At 34.1% G+C, this 21553-nt stretch overlaps 1 protein-coding gene across 2 annotated transcripts in view; it reads left to right on the top strand.

Moving 5' to 3' along the window:
• Positions 1–7976, top strand: part of FHL5 (four and a half LIM domains 5) — a 28492-nt gene extending 20516 nt beyond the window's left edge. Inside the window, exons 5-6 of one of the 2 annotated variants that reach the window (XM_011360750.1) lie at positions 2969–3155; positions 7751–7976. In XM_011360750.1, the coding sequence (XP_011359052.1) occupies positions 2969–3155; positions 7751–7914 (351 nt within the window). In that variant the 3' untranslated portion in view covers positions 7915–7976. The remainder of the gene's footprint in view (positions 1–2968; positions 3156–7750) is intronic. The other variant, XM_011360751.1, reaches the window with a different exon arrangement.
• Positions 7977–21553: the final 13577 nt, after the last annotated feature.

Here is a 21553-nt window from a genome sequence, read left to right as displayed (position 1 = left end):
TGTAGTCCAAAAATATGTATTGATGTTCTCAAAGAAATCCTTGACCTGTGAGGCATCATAAGTTTAAAATAGCACTATAAATTGTACTGAGAAAGCGGAATCATGAAAACATATTGGATTAGTACAGCGGTTTCTAAATACTTTTGATTTATGGGCTACTTTGGCAAATATCTTAAGACCTTTTATATACTTGCATCTGGACATCTAGAAGTTTCATTAACACTTTCTACAAATGCATATACAAACATGGATGCACACATAGCACACAAACATGCACGCAGTAATTTTCTAGGGATATTTAAAATACTACTACTGCATTTGAGGAGACATCAACAAACTCCAATTTATAATTATTAAATTATACTATAATGATGGCTGAAAGTTACAAATGATGGTAATATGACATAAAACTATCTTATACCTGAGACTTCCATTACTCTACCAGAAACACTGACTTAGAAAATGACTTTATACGCAACAGTCAGACCCTATGACCCTGTGAGGTGAAGCTCCAAAGAATTACGAGTCAATGACATGCATTTAGAAACAGATGCTGGTAATAAAGTGGATAGATTTATCTCACTAAGTTGACCATATTTGGGCTATGTTTCTTAAAGAATTATGTGAAAATATTAATGAGACTTGTAGGGATTGCCTTAAAACCATTTAGTGGGCATGCAATATAAAATTTCTTTTGATGCTATAAAGATTTAAGGAGGAAAATTCTCTAATACATCAGGTTCTGAGCACTGTTTGGGGCCAAATCACTGGCATTTCCCAGGTTATGGGAGCCTGTCCTATATTTAGGACATGATTTGAAGTCACCAAACATTTATGAAATGTTTATATTGGGTAGTAGACAGATCATGACATGCCAGATTATTTTCTATTTAACTTTTTAAACCACAAGTCCTTTAACGAAAGCCTGATATAAAAGTTTCTGATCAAGACGATCCAAGATGAAGAAAAACAATTAGTTTCAACCCAACCAAAGACTAAATATAAACAAAACAAAATAGAAAAAAAACTACTTGACAATCGGGCCCTTAAAACTTTTTTCATAGGCTTTTTTGTGAAGCTAAAATTTATTTTTTCTCAAACAGCAAGTAACCTCAAACTGTAAGTTTTTTAATTAAACTTCTCAAGGTTCAAATAGAGTATTCTGCGATTCATTGGCTGTCATATACTAAATGCAAAATCATTATTGTCTCCACTTTGCCAGAGAAGAAACTTGTTCTAAATCCTGAGACCGATCAGTGGCAAATTCCACCCTTAGACATTAGACTTCATCCTAGCCCACCTGCCTCTTCAAAAGGAAAATAATCACAAGCAAACTATTTTTAATGTTCTGAGTTTCTTATCCCTAATTAAACAGTTTTACCTTACTTATCAAGGTTTTTGCTGTGAATACATTTTTCAAGCTTTGAATCTTTTAAGTGTTGCCTGCTAATCATTTGATCAAATAAATCAAAGGAATCTTGAATTCCACTGTGCCTTCTATAAGGCATTTGAAGTTAATAGGGAGTATTTTAAATTGCTTGTGTTCATACAGACCATCACAGTTCCCATTTACTTATTTAAAATAGTATACTTTTTCCTTTAGGAAAAATAACTTTTCTTTTAAATATCTTTAATTTGTAAGATATTTGTTATAAGATTTTGAAATATCTTTAGAATAATGTTTTCAAAAGTCTGTATCATAGGCAAATAACACTTTTTACTTTGTCAGCAGTATGATGGCTTAGAATAGGCTCTATGTTTTCTGTGTCTATTTAATTGAAGACTGAGATTATAAGAACAATCTCTGATACCACCTTGCTTCAGCCATTATAAGACATTTACATGAGCACATTTTTGGTTCCACAGCTATTCCAGAAGCTCAATAGCCATGGATTTGAAAGAAGCTATGACTTAAAAAGGGTTGTACAAGAAGAGGTGTCCAATATTTACCCATGTCATTCTAAAGATAGATGTTTCTGCCTTTTAAAAAGTAGAATCCATGAATTAAACTACTTTAGAAAAAAGGTGCATTATGGAGGAATAATAACCATCTCTGACAAAAACCTTAGCACGTCGCAGGTAAAGGTTCAACGTACAACCAGTGTTCATTACTTAGAGTCCTAAAGCTGAAAACTTAGCAATTGCCCACAGTCTCCCATTCATTCTAGATACAATGTTGAAATTGCTTTCCAAACACTTTTTCCCCTTGAAATTTATACATTTATTCAGCAAGGATTTATCAACTATTTATCAATACAAAGTAATCTCTCCTCAGAAGTGTATCAATGTTTAAGAACATGGGCTGCAGGTTAGAATGTTTGCTCTGTGATCTTGGCAAGTGACTTAACCACTCTAACTCTAAGTATTCACTTATCTCTTAGGGGAAAAAAATAGTCTCTGCTGTGGAGCAGTATTCAGAATGTTAATAGGTCATCCTTTAGCTCAGGGCTGAGGACTGAAAAAGCACTTAAGAAATGTTAGCTATCGCTAGCAGATGATGGTGCTTATCAATTCCACTCAGAGTTGCCACTGCTGAATATTCTTAAACCCGGAGTAAAGCTTCCAAGAAAAAACTTTTTTTCAGTATCCTTAAAAGGTAAACGTAAAAATAAGAACATTGTAAAAAATATCTCAGCTCTAATGGCAGATCTTTGAAGACCAACAAGAAAATCATAGAAAGATGAGCAAAGGAATCAACAGGCAACTTCTTTCATATCTTCCTGGATCCACTATGGCCCTGCTTCTTTTCTGTTCCATTATAGAATAAAAATTAGGATATTTCTCACTCGTTCAATTTAATCCCTATAGCCTTTTGCTTTTCATATCAATTCAAAAAATCATAGGAAATGGACATCCTGACATAGGGTGCTTGAGTAGCCCAAACCACATGTGGACATAGAAGAGAATCACGAAAGTTCTGAATTGTAATGGCTCCCACAGTCATTGCTGTTTTGTGATCCTTTGGCAGGTGATAACTTCAGGTGGGGTAACGTTCCGTGGTGAGCCATGGCACAAAGAGTGTTTCCTGTGTAGTGGCTGTAGAAAAGAGCTCTGTGAAGAAGAATTTATGTCCAGAGATGATTACCCATTCTGCTTGGATTGCTACAATCGTCTTTATGCCAAAAAGTGTGCAGCCTGCACCAAACCCATTACTGGTGAGTTCTTCAGTTTAATGCGGTCTTACCATGAGATAGTTACAGCTATGTAAATGCTATCTAGTTAATTTAAGAAATACAAGTGAAAAATGGATAATCTTTTTCTTATGTTTCCTTTTGAGATAAACACACATGTGTACTCATATATAAATGTACATATTACACAGACCCCTCGAGGCAAGTATAGAGTATAATTTGGGTAGCTGTGCTCTGTAGAGGGTAAACAATGCTAAACTTAATGGTACTGACTCTAAGGAGTGTAATAGTCTGGGAAAGAAGGAGAACAGGATCGGCTGAGAGGTCAGAAAAGATCTTCATGAGGAGGCCTGATCTAAACCAGACCTTTAAGGATTTGAGTGGGAGGAAGAGATACTTAGAAATCAAAATCCTGCTTAATTCCAAACAAGGGTGAGGGGCCTTAAAATAGAAAACTTTTTTATTAAATGTAAGTATTGCACAAAAATTCAAAGCTGTACTAATTAGGGTAACATAGATTAGGAATTAATTAAACTTCATTTTAAGATGCTTCTAACAAATGTATTATTATCTTTCCTCTATTCACTTACAATAAGTTGTAATTATACATAGATGAACTAAAACAAGATAGCATTCTGCTGAAGAAACAAAGTACATGTGACATGATGTGAAAATAATATAAATGGTAAATCAATCTGTGTTAAATAGATTTTCAAGGCAAAAAACGCATTACATTTTTCTCAGAGACACTTCTCAAATGTTAATCCTATAGTAAAGGAACTGAAGCTAACATGACACCTGAGGAACCCAGCGGCTGTTCTTTTAGGCAATTTGTATCACTGAATAATGTGGCAGAATTCCCCACTCCTAGAATTCCTAGATTATATTTCATCTTCTTAAATTCAGTTTATGTAACATAGAATTAAAGATTATTTTATCCCTCTCCTCCTCCTCCATCTTTAAATATATCGCAAAATAAAAATTGAGTCTTTACGAATCTTTAAAGAAAGAAAATAGTTTCACTGCAAGCCCAGCATGGCAGGCTTTCACGGACTTGCAGGGGAGGGAGAGAATTACCTGGGTAAACACTGTACAGTCTTGTTTGTCTATCAGGGGCACCATGTTTTTCAGAATCAGGGCTACATCGGGCTGCAGGCATGTTTTTTTGGCCTGTCCATGTTTGGAAACTATAATGTAATGTAATATAATATAAAATCCATCTCTGTGCCAAAAGTAAATGAAAGAGCCTGCCAGGGGTGAGACAACTACCCTTATACTCTCTGGTTGAGTCACTGTCATATGGAGCTAAGTGGCTGCCCTCTTATGTAGGGCCTATCTTCTCTGTTCCTCATGCCTTGTTTCCATCACTCAGCTACATCACCTTTTAGCCCTATCAAAAGCTGGCTTTTATAATCCCATATGATCAGTCTCCAAAGCTTGGGCTCTTAACCACTCTACTCTCCTGCCTTTTACACATCTGACAATTCCCATAGTCAAAAAAATAAGCCATTGTCTTTATTGATTTTTAGCTAGAAAATGGGACTTCCAGAAATGCAACAGTATTTGGAGCTCTAAAATTTCCTTACTAGAATCTGCCATCATAGCCCAACACATTAAGTAGACTTATTCTAGAACTCTTTTGGGGGGGTTAGGAAAAAAAGGGTGGATTTATGATGAAATGAGAAAATTAAACGACTCAAAATGGGTTTGAAAACTTTGGGGGACCCAAATGGCTAATACTAGTCTGCAAAGAGTCAACACAAACCCTGAACTTGACGAGTTTCAATTCTGATCTATAATAGATTCATGCGTCTAACTGATTTTTTTCTCATGGGTTGTTGCTGGTCGATCAACTGAGCCCAGCTTTTTAAGATTCAGATGGCAAAACCACATTGCTCTGCATGTAACACAAAGATGATTAGGAATCGGAGATTTGACCCGAAAGTAATCCAAATGAGGATTATGTATTTAATTCAGAATACATAATTCAGTCTTTTGATAATTATCTTAATCTTCTTTTGGCTTAGTGACAGAGATACCAGAGACTATTATAGCCTGCAAAAACTATCAACTCACTTTAGTATTTTTGATCTGATTCTTAAACATATATATTAATATATATATATGTCCTACAGTAGGATTTCTTTAAAATTGAGCTATTTGAACTACTATATCATAGAGAATTCTTATGTTGCCATATATTTATCTTCTGAAAGTTGCATATTCATGCAAACAATGTCACCTTAAGGAACTACTTTATAATGTCTTCAAAATACTGTTTTAAATTAACTAAATCTATAAATTACCCAGTATATTTTTTTTTAAATCCCATCACAATGCATTTGATTCATCTGAGCAACTCGAGGTATAACTATATATATTTTTTCTCCTCCTCTAAGATGAGATTAAACTTTCAAACTTTCTGGGATGAATGAAGCAACTTCATGTAGTGAGAAGTGCTCTGGACAAGGGGGTAAATTACCTTGGTCTTGCCTCTACCTCTGACTACTGTGTGACGATGGGTAAATAATTTGCCTCTGAGGCACTTATTTGCCTTATCTGAAAAATAAAGAGTTGGACAGGATTACATCTTAGCTTTCTGTTTATTTTGACTGAAAGGAGTTTCAAATGTTATGATTTCTTCACAAAGGGATGCTAATGTTTCATGTTATTTATTTATTTTTTTTTTTACAAAAGGTAAATTCAGACTTAATTTGGCGAAGTTAAAAGCATAGGCTCTGAAACCAGATAGTCTAAGATTGAATCCAGATCTACCACTTACCATCTTGGAGATTTGGGCAAGTGGTTGAATTCTCTGTCAATTTTTGCATGCAAAGTAGGGTTGATGATAATATCTATCCCATGAAGGTGAGGTGAGAGCTCTGTGAAGTAATATGTGTAAAGAGCTTAAAATAGTGACTGGGTCATCTTCAAGTACTCAACAAATGCTAGCTCTTGTTCTACTAAATTTTCAGGAGTAAATAAAACCAGGTAAAACAGGTACCAGAGACCTGTTTTCTGGATGACTTTCTCACTGCAAATGACCCTCATGACCTGAGAGGAGTAAACATATCTAAAATTGAAACACTTTATAAACATCTCACATGTTGAATTAGGCCTATCTTAAATTCCTGCTACCAGGTTCTTCTATTTTTTCTTCTTTATAAAATTGTAGAATTACTTTATATTTGCCACTGTACAAGCTTACTAATAAAATCAAGAAAAACTCATGACCATCAAAATGCTAGATGTGTAATGATTAGTTTTATGAAGAGATGATTTATGTATATATAGAACATTATTCTTACAGTCAGCTTATTAATGTTTTGATAACATTAAAAGAATTAATAGATTCATCACTGATTTACTCTTGTTAGAAAGTAATGATAGCATCATAAATAGCAAGCTATAAATTTAATCAAGGAAAGTAGAGGAATTTGATGTAAATTTATCTATGAACTAGTAAATTGTATGTAAAGACATCAAATAACATTTCTAGGATGGAAATAAAAGTTTATTATCATATTTAGTTTATCTGAAATAAAATGTTTATTCACTCTTTTGCTTCACCATCTCAAATGGCATATTTGGAAATTATAGGTGAATTAGCACATGAACTATTTTAGCCTTATTGTATTGGTAATAAGCAAATCATAAGAAGTTCTTAGCACTAAGATCACTTAGCAAATAAATAAAGATTCAAATCTAAGGCGTCTCAACCTCTTCCCAATTTCTAGACCTTTTCTCCTTTTCTCCAACTCCTCTAAATCAATTCCTTGAACTGCACCCTGGATTCATATTAAAAATATAGAGAATAGAGTCTCACTGAACTCAAATTCTACTACCTTTTTAGAAGCCCCATAGCTAACTTAATTCCCAAGCTGAAGTGCTGGAAGCTGACAAGGCACTTCTTAGAAATTAATCATTAAATAGCCTGGCCTCAGTGCCAGAGTAATCAGATTCACAGATCTTTGTCACAAGCCCAGGCTAAAGTCTCTGGGCAAAGTAATAAGGTCGTCCCATTGGGCTAGCTACATGATAACCTGGACGAGTTCGCTATTTGGGGGTTTTGGAAATTGTGTCCCAAACCATAATATGACCATGGGACTTTATCCTAAATAAAACTAAATATGTGAGAAGAGAACTAAAAGTCATTAAAACATCAGACATCAGGCTGGGAAGTACACGTTTATTTTATGTTATCTTAACTTTGACTGTAAGAAAACAAGGGCATGAAGGAGAAAGATATTTATACTTAGATATCTCTGACTTGAAAACCTATACATACTTTCTTCCCACAGCACGACACTATATTTCCTTGTCTGTCTTACAATCCTTATCTGTTTCGCAAAACATGTTTTATATACCCAGATTCTATCTACTTTTGTAGATTATGAGAAAATCTGGCTGAGAATCAGGCTGAATATCAGAGGAGGAATTTGCCGATAGGTGACATTCCCAATGCGGGCCACCGGTGGGCAGCATTCTGTTTTAGGTTACTTACCTCTACAAAGTCTTGCTCATCGCTGTATCTCCAGTTCTCAGAGGAGTTCCTGATAGAATGCCCTATCTATTCATTGAAAAAAATAGATTATTCTTTTTCTCCAATTCCTTTACAGGTCTCAGAGGTGTCAAGTTTATCTGCTTTCAAGACCGCCAGTGGCACAGCGAATGCTTTAACTGTGGAAAGTGCTCAGTCTCCTTGGTGGGGGAAGGCTTCCTGACCCATAACAAGGAAATCTTCTGCCGCAAATGTGCCTCCGGGGCTGAGACTGACGTTTAGAAGGAGATAGTCCTTCCGCACCTAAAATCCACCTTGCTTTCGTTCTCACTAAATCCAGAACTTGGTTGAAGTAGTATTTCTGACTTACCTATTAGAAAATATTAACGTAGAGTTTATAGTGTGAGAGTTTTTGCACATATTCTTATTGAACTGCATTATAAGAGCTCCAAAAAGGCACAGTCTAACAGAAATGAATATGTACTCAATCGCAAGGAACCTCTCCTTGCAAAATACTGCACTCTGCTGTTAGAAACATAGGAAAATATCTCTTTATCATAATCAAGTATATGACCTATACGTAGAAGTCATGCATGTTATTACTGAAGACAAATGATTTTCAAAACTGCAGAGTAAAAAGGAAATTAAGAGATCAAATTGAAAGGCATATGTAAGACTGTTTGCATTTCTAACAAGCTAGTTACACATAATGTGATGGATTGGCTTTGAATAGTAGGAGAACAATGATCAGTGAAAACATTTAAGAATTTTGTCATTTTGTCATTTTATTGCTCGCACATACTGTTTCTGAAAAAACAAAGCTGCAATTTGCCCTCATCCACACTGCTTTCACAGCTAGTTGGTTTCTATGTTTAATCAATGGAATTTGAGAATTGTGGGCACCATGGCTCTCATACTCTACATAGATATAAAGGAGTTCTTTCTACTTGGGACAATTAAAACATAGGTTTCAACACATTTTGTGTTAAATATATTTTCAAAGCCCACAATGATTTTTCTAAATACTTACAGATTCCATGAAAGAAAATGTCTATTCTTTCAAATGAGCTAACCAGGATAATCATTGTCCCTGAAGGCAAAACTTTAAAGTAAATAGATCATTAAATCATCACTTGTGGAAATGAGTTTTAGGGAAGGAATTGAGTATGGGAACATGATTTTCATCCAGATATCTAAAGGCATAATAGAATGCATAATTAGCTCTGAGCCTCATGCATTTTGACTTCTAAAATTACATAGATGATTAATGGAAAGATATAAAAGTGGGTTTTAAAGAAATCTAGTAATAATAAGAACAGAGAAAGAATAATTCACTGCTGGCGATTCAGGACCTGTAAAGCAGTAGAGTATAGCAATGTGGGCTGTAGAGGACCCCTCACACGTTCTTCCACCCCTGTGCCACCTAGCTCACACATGCCAACTATGCCCCAGAACTTCAGCCTCCTGCATGACCCAGAGGTGCACTCCCAACCCGAAGCAACCATTCTAAAATTACATTAGTTTTTATTGGTCGTAAGAGAAGTAACAGCCTTAGTGAAAAATCTGTCACCATGTGTTTATCAACTGGTGACGACCCTACCTAGCTGCTTCTCTACAATATTTTCCGCATTATGTGGGACAAATGGAAAGTAACCTCTGCTCTCTATGGTCAATTATTACCCTTTTTAAGTGTCACTTGGTTGGGATAAAGAGAGGTTAGGAGAAGAAACCCACATAGTCGTAACATTTTTATGTATCTACTCAGATTACTACATGGTATAAAAAGTTCTGATTGAAATTTAATTATATGTTGTGGCTGATCACAAATGATTAAAATAACATCACAGGAGACTCAAAGTAGTTATGGAAACAATTTTTGAAATAGTTTAAAATGCAAGAACATTTGGAGATGCTAACGATTTAGATACTAGTAAAAGGTCAGGCTACATAGGTTACTTCAAGGGTATAATTGTCTCCTTTTGTACTAATGCCAAGATAGTTTCTCATATTCACTTTATAAAATGTAAGAAAAACTATCAGTATTTTTCCTCATTTGTTTGAAATTGCACATGTGGAACTAAATATGCCAATTGTTCTATGAGCTACAAAATAATAGTTCATTACACATTGAGAAAACCAAACATTGGATGTCTGGATAGATACACAACGTGTAACAATTGTCTCAGTTAACCAATTACATATAAACATACAAAATGTAATGTTTTCTTAGTTAAACAATTGTTAATATTTAGGCATTTTGCAGGGATGGGGGCAGTGAGTATGCACATGATCTGGCTTGCATTTTATCTGTACAATTAAAATTCACAAAATCATTTCCAAGATACAGATGTTGTTATTCTTTGATATAGTATATATAGTTTTGCATATAAATTTCATATTTAGAATGTAGCAATTAAAGTAAAACTTTTATACCATATACTACAGTTGATTTCAGGCCAGTAAAGGGAAAAGCTCTCTAACTGACCCATTTAAAGATGGAATTGACTGCCACAGGAAGCAGTAGGCTCCCAGTGATTCAAGGAGTGGCATCTGCACAGACAGGGAAGCAGTTAGAAGCAAATCCTGTGTAATAACAACTGGATAGATTGGAAGTAACAGAGCAACTGTGCCAAAGAGCAAGAAGAAATGATATTGCTAAAAAAGAAAGGATCAGATGAAGGGAGAATATTAACTCTTAGGCTATATCATGCAATAGAAAGTTACTAATTGTTCTTAAATAGGAGAGAAAAAGCATTACAACAGTGTTTGAGAAAGATCATATTAATGATTCTGTGTGGCCTAGAACTGAAGAGGATAAGGTTCAAAAGACTAGGTCTCTAAAGAAGTAATACATTTGGTTAGTGGCAATGGAAGTGAAAACAGAAAAGCAATAAGTAATGCAGACCATATTTGTCAGAGCTATATTTGTCAATATAGATGAGTATGCGAGTCAACAAATCAAAATATTTTATGTTGCTGTGTTGGAGTTAAAAATGACAAAGAAAAATGCAGAAAAGAATTTCTGCTTCCCGGATAACAGATAGGGTGCCCAAGGGTTCAATTTCCACTTAACCAATGGATCTTAGAATAATTAAGGTCTGTTAGTTAAATGAAGTGTGATAGTGCTACAATCATGAGTTCAAAACTCACATAGTCACTATAACTTAAAAAAATTATGTTGCATATTGGCGTGAAAGATTGTCAACCATTGTAAAAATGCATAGCACTAATAACAAATGGCCTTGGTTAAAAATCACCACAAAACTTAGTACCACAAATGAAAAATTACTCCAAAACATGTCTGATATTAGTTACATCATTTTTAATTTAAGAAAAAAATACTTTTTAATCTACTTGGGATATTAATCATAATTCATATTTTAAATAAAATAATTGTTATAGTATATTTTAGATATATTTAATTGAGCACATAAATTTTTCTCAAATACATTTTTATATAGATGTTTATTACTGAAATAATACAGTTTTTATTTGTTTTTCAAATTGTGGCTTTCAGAAGTTTCTTATGCCAAATAAATCTGCATAGTATATATTTCTCAAATTGTTTTTAGATCTTTATTTTTACATTAATTATATAGTAAACAGAGTAGGTATGTAATAACTTTGTAGTGATTCCTACTACAATTACATAAAGGAAGTATGATGACTTTTATCTTCTTGTCTCATCCATTTTTCCAACACCCTAATTAACTATATGTTCAGACATTATTTCAGGGCATTAATAAATAAATAACAGAATTGATTTTTGTCTGACACAAACAGTAATGCATTTCCTCTAAACTACATCTGTGCTCTTTCTTACAGTGAACAAATTTTAAAATATTCTAAAATAAGAATTATTTTATTTATAATTTCTATGATTCTATGTATATTCTATCACAAATAGCTTACTTCAATTGATTTTTCCTGTTTTGATTGAGATCATCTTTGCTAATCTCTTATTATTCCTACATAATAGGAATTGTTAGAACTCAGAGGTTATATACTTTTATTTTACCTAAAGCAAAATTTGTATCTGTAACACAAGCCTTCACGATACATTAGCTAATCCATACTAGTTAGGTTCTCTCCAGAGCTGTGGTAGATTAAGCCACTTAATGTCAGAATGCGTTTCACAGAGAAATATTTGGAAAAACATATCTCACCAAACATTTCTAGTTCATTTTTTAAATCACATGGCTTTGAAATATAATGAAATTCTTTTGGGTACTCAAAAGGTAAACTCTATGTCTTGGAATTGTGTTTATTCAATGAAAATTCAGTAAATCAATGGAAATTATATTTGCTAAAATGTTACTTTTATCCTGAGCCCCTTCCCCAGAAGCATCAGATCTTGAGATCATTATTCAGCCAGAAACATTTCAAGAGTCAGGATAACTATAAAGAAATGTTTGGGGAACTTTGAGGTTCTCTTTCCATGAAGAAGTAAAGATTTGGGGAAAATGTCATAAGACTGATTGACCTTACAAATTCTCTGAAGTCACTGTATCCAGATTTTGTTATTCCAGCGTAACAAAAGAACACCAAGGAGCAAGGATGCTAAAATCTTCATTTGAACCATCTAATTCAAAAGAACTTAAGAGATGAGTCCTTCCACTCAGTCATCCATGTGGCTCCTTAGACGGTCCTAAAATGCATCATCCAGAGAGAATTAGAGTTCTTTTTCAGAATTCTGAACATTCTGACTTTTCCCAGATAACTAGCTTTAAGGCCAGATACCCAATGGGGTTTGGGAAGATATTTCTCAAATTGGGAATCAAAAAAGAGGAGAAAAAAAAGAGATCCATGCTCCAGTTTAAGTATAAAAGAAATAACAGGATTTATGTGTATTTACAATGACTGGATTATATATATCTCTGTAGTTGAGAAAGTGAACAGCTCACTGTGATAGAATTATGATCCATGTCACAGAGGAGCAAAGAGTATTTGGGTCAAATATTTTCCCACGAATGGTAACAAACTCATGAAGTCAATGTCCATAAAGGGTTCTCTGAATGAGGAACATTAATGAGCTCAACAGACATCCATTCAATGACTCAAACAGTGACATTAAATGCCATTCCCACCACATGCAAAAACAAAAATCAAGTTTGATATTTATGGAAGTCCACACACTGAATCCCAAAGGCTTATTCTTTCTTTATACAAATGGTAGCCTGTCCCTGGTTTATCTCTGCAGCATCATTTATGAAGCTGTTTATCTGAGAATTCTAATCCAGGCTCGCAGATAGGAAATAACTGGAGGAGTATGGATCTAAAGGAAAAATAGAAAAAAAAAAGAAAGAAAGGGTATAAAAAATTAACATTCCTAAAAAAATAGAAAATTAAATTGAATTTTTAAAACTCTTCCCCCTATATAATAAAACTTTCCCCAAACAACAAGTTATTCAAAGGAAGCAAAATAAATGGACAAAAGAAAACTTTTTGATAAAATCTTGGACTTGAGAATTATAATTTGGTATCTCTCTCCTCTCCTTAAGGGGAATTACTTTTCAGATGCCACCAATGGATATGTAGTCCTAAAGTCAGTAACTTTCAACCTCTTATGCTCGCATAAAGTATTTTGTTATTGTTGGCCTTTCCTGTTCCTTTAAAATCTGACTGTAGTAATTATTTCACTATGTATATGTATATCAAATTATACATTATCACTGTGTATGTGTATAACTCATGTTGTACACCTTAAATATATACAACTTTTATTTTTTAAAATACATTTCTTTAAATAGAAAATAACAGAATGCCCACAGGCAGTTCTCATTAGGTGGTCCTCAGAGAAATCTTGGAAACAGATCTTCTCAAATAGTAATGACATTAAATATTTTCCTTTTGTTTATGAAAATTTCTTTTAATGTTTAATACATTCGAGTCATTACTCTCATACACTACTGGGTAGAGAAAAATATTTCAAGAAGGCAATTTGGCAATGAATATAAAGAAAGCCTTAAGTTTTTTTCATACACTTCGACCAAGAAATTCTAGTTTCTAAGAATTTATACTGGAGAAATCATTGGAGGTCGCCACCAACATTTCAGTACTGGAATGTTTACTGCAGTATTATTTAAAAATCCCCAAACAGAAAACCAACTTAAAGGTTCAAAATAAAAAAGAAGAAATTAATTATGGTACTTATTTACAATAGAATACTTTAAAAGCAGCCATTAGAAAATAATTTTAATACTACTTAGTGACATGGAAAGATGTTCATGGCATAAGATTGAGTAGAAATAGAATATTATAAAATAACATGTATGATATTATCCAATGTGGCTAAATTTATTAATTTATGTGTGAAGAAAAACTGCAAAAAAAATACAATAAAATATTAACATTAGCAAAATAAAATATTTTTCTTCCAATGGCATCCATGACAATGGTCTCTCATATGCCCCCTAAAGCTCTTCTCCCTTCATTAGTATGCCATCCTTTACTTATTTCTTTAACCAATATTCCTAAATATTCTCTCCTCAAACTTCTTTTTCTACATTTTCTCTGCCAAGGAACTCTAGTTTCGTAATTTCAACTGCCTTTTCTGTATAGTTGAGCCCAAATCTATGTGTCCTGCCTTAAATTCTCTTCTGAGTTCCAGATCCACATTTCTCTCTGTCCTTCAGACATCTGCAACTCAGTATTATGTGGACAGCTCATGATACCTTTATTATCTTTCTTATGAATTCCACTTATATTCTTATGTTCTGCATCTTAGTTAATGCGTTATCCAAACAGCCTTTAGAATTTATGCCTTGGGCACATAAAAAGATGTTCAACACAATTAGTCATTAGAAAAATAACAAACTAAAACCATGAGACACCATTTCACATGTACTTCAATGGCTATGATATATAAGACAGGCAATAAATAAGTGCCGTTAGGATGTAGAGAAAGAAGAACCCTCAGGATACACTGCTGGCAAGAATGTAAAATGAGACAGCCACTTTGAAAAACAGTTGGGCGATTTCTCAAAAAGTTAGATATAAAACTACCATATAATCGAGCAATTCTACTAGGTAAGTACCCGAGAGAAATGAAAAGATACGTCCACACAAATGTTATGTCAGCATTATTCATAATAGTCAAAAGGGGGAATAACCCAAATATTAAATTGCCGAATGGATAAACAAAACATTGTATAGCCATACAATGGAATATCATTTAATTGTGAAAAAGAATAAAGTACTGCTACATGCCACAACATAGATGATCTTTGAAAACATTATGCTAAGTGAAAGAAGCCAGACAAAAAAAGGCCACATAGTATATAGTTTAATTGACATGAAATGTCCAAAAAAGGCAAATTTATAGAGATGGAAAGTAGGTTCATGGTTTCCTGAGGCTGAGAGTGGGAATGGGGACTTATTATATAAGTGGGCCTGAGGGATATTTATAGAAAGGGATGAAAATATTCTAAAACCGGTTTATAATGATGGTTGTACCATCATTATATTACTAAATTACTAAAAATCATTGAATTGTATAATTGAAATGCCGAATTATATGATATGTAAAGAGTATCTTAATAAAGCTGTTTTTAAAATAATTTCTATCTTGGCCCCTCCCTCTCCCCAATCCCTTACATCTAAGTCCTGTAAGAAAAAACCACAATTCTAAAATTTTTCCTTGCAAGCTTTTTAGTTTCCCAAAAATACCATTCCTTTTTATTTTTCTGTACCTAGGATTCTCCTCCTCTTACCTGCCTGTCAAAATTTTAATCAATCTCTAAAGCCCAGATCAAAGTTGCCTCCTATGTGAAATCTTTATTAATACCCCTTAGAGAAATTTAATCATTTTCTTCGTTGTCTTTTACAATGTTATGAGCAGTTTAAACAACTTGATTTATATTACAGCTAGGAATGGGAGGCAATCTAATTAAAAGAGGATGGTCTTTGGAGCCACAAAAACTGGATTCAGTTCCCAGGTGTGACACTTCCTTGGTGTGTGTGACATTTGGTAGTTACTGAACTCCCTGAGCCTCAGTTTCCAATCTTTAATTGGGGGGTCTATTAACATCAACTTCAAAAAGCTGCTGTGAATATTAAATGATATAAAAGCAAATTGTTTCACATCTACCTAGAACATATTTAACTTATTAAAATGCAAATGATCTTCACCTTTCTTCTCATCCCCACTCTACTCTTAGATCATGCATTTATTCATATTTTATAAATCTAGTTCTTTGTAATATATCTGGCACTTGGTAGACAACCAATAAATACTTACTGAATTGAATTCTAGTTGTGAAAGTGTTATTATTGCTGTAATAATATTATTTCTATGTCGATTGTCAATAACCATGATAAATATGCAAATCCCTTTTACCACTCACCTTGATCATGTTATTTGGAGTTCCCATGTGAGAAGCAGCTAGACTGCAAATCAACACCTGCAATTTCAAGTATCTTTCTTGAATTTTTTAATTTGATATCACTATTTCCTCTGTCCACAGACTACTAATCTGTAAAGTGTGCTTCTCTCAACCAGCATTTGCATGGGTGTCTTGAGACACTTAATTTCCAGGTGCTCTGGAGAACAACTGTCTTTATCTGAAGTTTCTTCTTGGGACCTCAAAGTAGAATTTTGCATGCAACGCATAGCTTTTGTGTTAAGCCAGACCATCCCAAAAAATGCCTACCAAATTTGAAGTCAATCTGTCTAATTAGTTTTGTATCGTGTACCTACAAAAAATTTAAAATGTAACTGTATTTACTTAAACTGCAAAATACATACTCCCTGTCTCTCAAAAGTGCAGATAATTTTCCTTTAACTTATTGCTGAGTATGTGTAGCTTTGGACATCTTAAATCCTCTTACTGTACTGGAGCAGCATCCACGGGCTGCCTCTGTCCTCCCAGGGCACAGCATTTCTCCTGTTCTTCTTCATTAAGCTTCCCCGTTTCTTGACAATTCCATCTGTCCTATTTCAGTGTTCTGTTTCTCTTAATGTGCATTAATTTTCTCTGGACATAGATTCAGGCTACTCACATAATTACTTTGGATGGAATTCCAGAAAATAAACATCAAGGCACATTTCTTGATCCATATTGCCTGGTCCTTAACCAACACTCACAATTCTGCTGCCTGATGCCTCTATATTAAACTCTACATGTGGTTTCTCAGGATGGGATGATAGAAGTCTACATCTAGCATAAATTCAGAGACAGGCCTGAGAATGAGGGAAATAAAACCCTCTGGGTATTGAAATTTTAGTTTAATTCACATTCTTAGGTTTTTCATGAAGCCTTTTTGTCCCTCATACGAGGTATGTTTCCAGCTGCTGAAAAGATTTTGACAGTTTGACAGTTTGATATTTTGACAGAAAATATCAAAACTTACATCTTACAGCTTACAACTGTTTTGATCCCCAAATGTAAAACAAGGCCCTTTAATTTGTGGCTCAATTTCTTTTTAAAATTTTTTTAAAAATTTAAAATTTATTTTTCAACTACAGTTGACATATTATATTAGTTTCAGGTGTACAGTGTAGTAAATAGACATTTATATAACCTACAAAATGATCACAATGATAAGTCTATTACCAATGTGACACTATACATAGTTATTACAATATTATTACAATATTCCCTATGCTGTACTTTATATCCCTGTGACTGTTTTTTATAACTGGCAATTTGTGGTTCATTTTCTAATGTAGAATAATTGTTGAAAATTTCTCAAATAATTATTTTCTTTGTGAATAATTGTAAATCTTAAGGTGAGAGCAACCTCTCCTTCAAATACACCAAATTCTAAATGTAAGTAGTATAGGTGACTCTGCCTTAGCCTCTTCACACCCTCAACAGCAACCTCAAAAGTCAGCGGCCTCAAGAGTGGAGTGTTCACCGCATCCCCAGTAATGTAGAAAGTAATACTTATCCTTTTTTCCACAACAATCTAATAAAGTTGTACTTTCCATTATTCCTATTGTAGTACTGAGGAAATTGGGGTTTGAAGACATAAAATGATTGCCTTAAGTCATTGTGATAGAAGTGGATCTGACTCCAGGGTCTTTTCTGCCAGCTGTATTAACAATATGCTGGGTACACTGTGCCTCTTGCCTTTGAAGCAAGCCTAGTGTCACCACGTTCCATCATTTCCCACATACCCATTTCCTGCTGGTCCCAAGTCCTGTTCCACCTGTTGGATGTGTTTTAAGTCTGTTTTTTCCTTTGCACTTGCACAGTTTAAGCCTTCTTTACCTCTCACCCAGATTCCTTAAACTGCTTCCTATTGAAATATGTTTCTATACCTCCAAGGCCTCATCTTTTTATCTATCCTTCACACTTCCTCCACCAGATAAATATTTCGTAAGTAGCGCCTGATCACGACTCCATCTTACTCAGTAGCCTTTATTGGTTTTCCATTAGGTGCCCTCCAAAATCTAGCCCTGCCCTCTCTTCTGGTCATCTCTTTCAGTATTTCTTCTGCACTGGAATATCCATTTTTGAGAACAGAGTTTTTGTCTATTGTATTCACTATCACATGTGTACTGCTTAAAACAGAGTCTGGCACAGAGTAGATGCTTAGGTAAGTGTTGGGTGAAAGAATTTTCATTGCATTCAAAATAAATAAATCCTGGATTTTTTCTAACTTGATTCTTTTGTTTAAAATACCCAGTGTGGAGGCCTTCCTATCATCTCCAGTTATGCAATTTAATTTTCATTAAAATTTATCCATTAAGTTACAGCTCATAAGTCAATTACTCCAGCTGGAAATATCTTCCCCCTCTTCTACACTTTGTTTATAATCGCTCTAGTCTCACACTCATTATATTTGCTTTGAATTATAGTTAATTCTCCCCCATTCGTTTATGAGAACATTGACTCAAAAACAGAGCAATGTCTTATTCAGCTTTGTGTTTCCCAAACGTTAAGCATAAAATAAGCCTAAATAAAAGTTTGTTGATTTTTTAAATTGGATCGAATCTTAGTACAAGTCACTTCTGAACTTATTCCTCATAATTAATAAATATTGATACACCTGTGAACAACCACAATGGTAAAAATAATAATGACATTGAACACTTAAGTGTTTTGCATGGATTTAATGCCTCCAGCAATCCTAAAAGGCAGGTATCATCATTATCAAATGGGGAAACTGAGGCACAAAGAGGTTAAGTTCTCCAAGTTCCCACAGGTAGTATAAGAAAGAACCCGAATATTAAATCAGGAAGTTTGACTTTGGAGTACAGGCTCTTAACCTTGGCCACTACTGCATCTAATATTGTGAAAAAAATAAATTTAAACAGAGCCAAATATAAACACATTTATATATGTCACAAGCCTATAAGTATGCAAACTTTTAGGAATTGAACATATTTGGATTTATACTTTGTCAGTCCACAATTTTTTGACATTATAAAAATGACAGGACATAATTAAATTTTTTACATAAAAAAGTCGGTAAATCAATAAAATGGAAGAGCACATTTGAGACACAGTTTGTGGAAAACTAGTTGTCTTACTAACACAAAAAATATTTCCTTTAAGGGTGCTTAGAAGTCATGGCTTTGTGATAGTGTTGATTTTCTAAAAATAAAGACATGGTTTTTTCTTTGAATTATCCACTAGATGGCAGAAAATTGTTACTGTCCAAAGCAACATTACTGGATCAGTTTCTTTTCTAAGCTTCAAAATTATGCAAATTGCTTTCACCTCTCCCCCTAGCAATGTTGCCTTTTCACACATGGCATTTTAAAGCAAATGACTATTTTTAAGCTGGGAAAGAAAAATCAGAGGTTTTCACAGTAATAAATATTAAGTGTGAACATGCTAATTATATGTTTGTATGCTCTGCTTTAACATAGTAGGAACAGATGCACAGACATGTTGGAAGAGGGGTTGAAGCCCACATAAAATGTTCCATCAGATGTCAGATATTAGAGGACAGATTTCTGTAACTTTCAAGTCACATTTTCTATCTGTGGTTGCACATTAAACTCACCTGGGGACCCTACCCCAGACTTCAGTTCTCTGATGGTGGGGCCTGAACGCTGGTATTTGTTCAAGCCTCCTCAGCTATAAAATAAGAGGATTAGACTAGACATTTTTTCCAGTGCTAACATTCTCATAGCATATCTATTACTATAAGTTCTGTGAACGAAAGAATTAATTCTGCTCTAGATCCTTTATGAATATTAACTTATTTAACCCACAACACTATGACAACCTGAGGGAGAATAAGACATGGAAAGGTTTCACAACTTGCCCAAGACCACACAGTAAGCAGGAAAATTGAGACTTAATCTAGGAGTCTAGCTCCAGATTCTGAGCATATAACATTATGACATAATTCCCTCATTAATACTTGATTAATAAAAGAATTACATCCATCTCTCTATTTTTCTGCCTATATTTAAAATTTTATCTGCATTAACACTAATGATTTATGCATTGTTGTTTAAACCATAGCTGTCAACCTTGTTGGAAAATTAGCATAGCATATCTGGGAAATGGGCTATGCCAAAAGCCAATTCTAAAACAAACAAACAAACAAATAAAAAACAGTACATTTGGGAGTGCTGTTGTTTTTCTGAATGAAATTGTAATTTAATTTCATAAATAAAAACTGATTTTTGTCCACACTCTATCCTCTCTTTTTAGAACTTCATTTTTTGCTTATGACATCTGAACACATAAGTCTCCTGACCCAAAAAGGGTGGGCTTCTTTAGAAACACAGGTGGACAAGGTATAGACACTACTATACGTGGCAAATCAAGCTGAATTCCCTGGAGCAGTTCTTTGAAAAGTCATTACTACTTTTTGTCAACATTGCTTGCTAAATTAAGATCTAGGGGACAGAGCTAAGTAGTAAGCATGAAGCACAGTTGCTATGAAATTTTGGATGATCTGTCTTTGAGGAGAGTATTCATGTTCACAAGAACTAAATGCCTCTATGAGTGACCATTATGTGATATTATTTTTTCCCTTTTTATGACGGAAAACATGCAAATGTAGAGTGAGGGGTATAACAAACACTCAGGTACCTAACACCCAAATTCAATAATTATTCACTCCCGGCTAACCTTTTATCTATATTCCTACCTAATTCCTTCCTCTCACACATGGATTATTTTGAAGCAAAACTCGTATTATTTCACCTGTAAATATTTTAGTAGAAATCCCTAAAAGAAAAGGGCTCTTTAAGAAAACGTAATTATTATATGATATTTAAAGTAATAATTACATTTTTAGAACACATTTTGTCTAGATCCCATTTATTATTAAATGCCTTGGCCTTGAGAAGTGTGGGTTAGCACTAAGAAATTAAATTTTTATTCCTGGAAAGTAGTTTATCAGGCAAATTTTAACCAGGAGAAAATAGAAAAGGCCTTAGTACTGCACCAAAATTTACCTTATTTTCTTCTAGCACTTTGTCCAAACTTTAGACTGTGTTTTGTTCTTGTCAAATAGTTGTAATCTCCTTAGAAACCACTTACTTTTAGGGAAAAAAAAAGTATTTCTTCTGGGATTAATGTTAGTAGCAAACGTTGTGTGAGATACTGGAATATGGTGATTGAACAAACTGCAGAAGTCTACCAAAAACTGTGCATTAGGTGATCATTTTTAAGCTGCAAAGAGATTTCCATTGCAACTTGACAGTACAATGGAGGGAAGCTGACATTGGAAGAAGGACTGTCAACAAGGAAATATCTTGAGAACAACTCTTTGGATTCAGACTTTCTCTCTTGAAGTCAACTTGATTAACATCGAAAATGTCTTCCCAGACAGAGCTTGCTTATGTGCAATCACTTGGTCCACAAAGTCCCTGGGGTGTGGGCCACAGCGAGGACTATTTCTCCCATGGTATGTGCGAACTCCCTGAAATCAATTAAAGAGAGGACTTTTCTAAATCATTGTCCTAGCCAGGACTGGCAGCCGTCCAACAATTATCTGGGAGAGCCAG

Source organism: Pteropus vampyrus, unplaced genomic scaffold (assembly GCF_000151845.1).
Source record: "Pteropus vampyrus isolate Shadow unplaced genomic scaffold, Pvam_2.0 Scaffold58, whole genome shotgun sequence".
Classification (NCBI taxonomy): domain Eukaryota; kingdom Metazoa; phylum Chordata; class Mammalia; order Chiroptera; family Pteropodidae; genus Pteropus; species Pteropus vampyrus.
The sequence above is the reverse complement of the archived record's forward strand: the minus strand, read 5'-3'. Positions and strand labels throughout refer to the sequence as shown.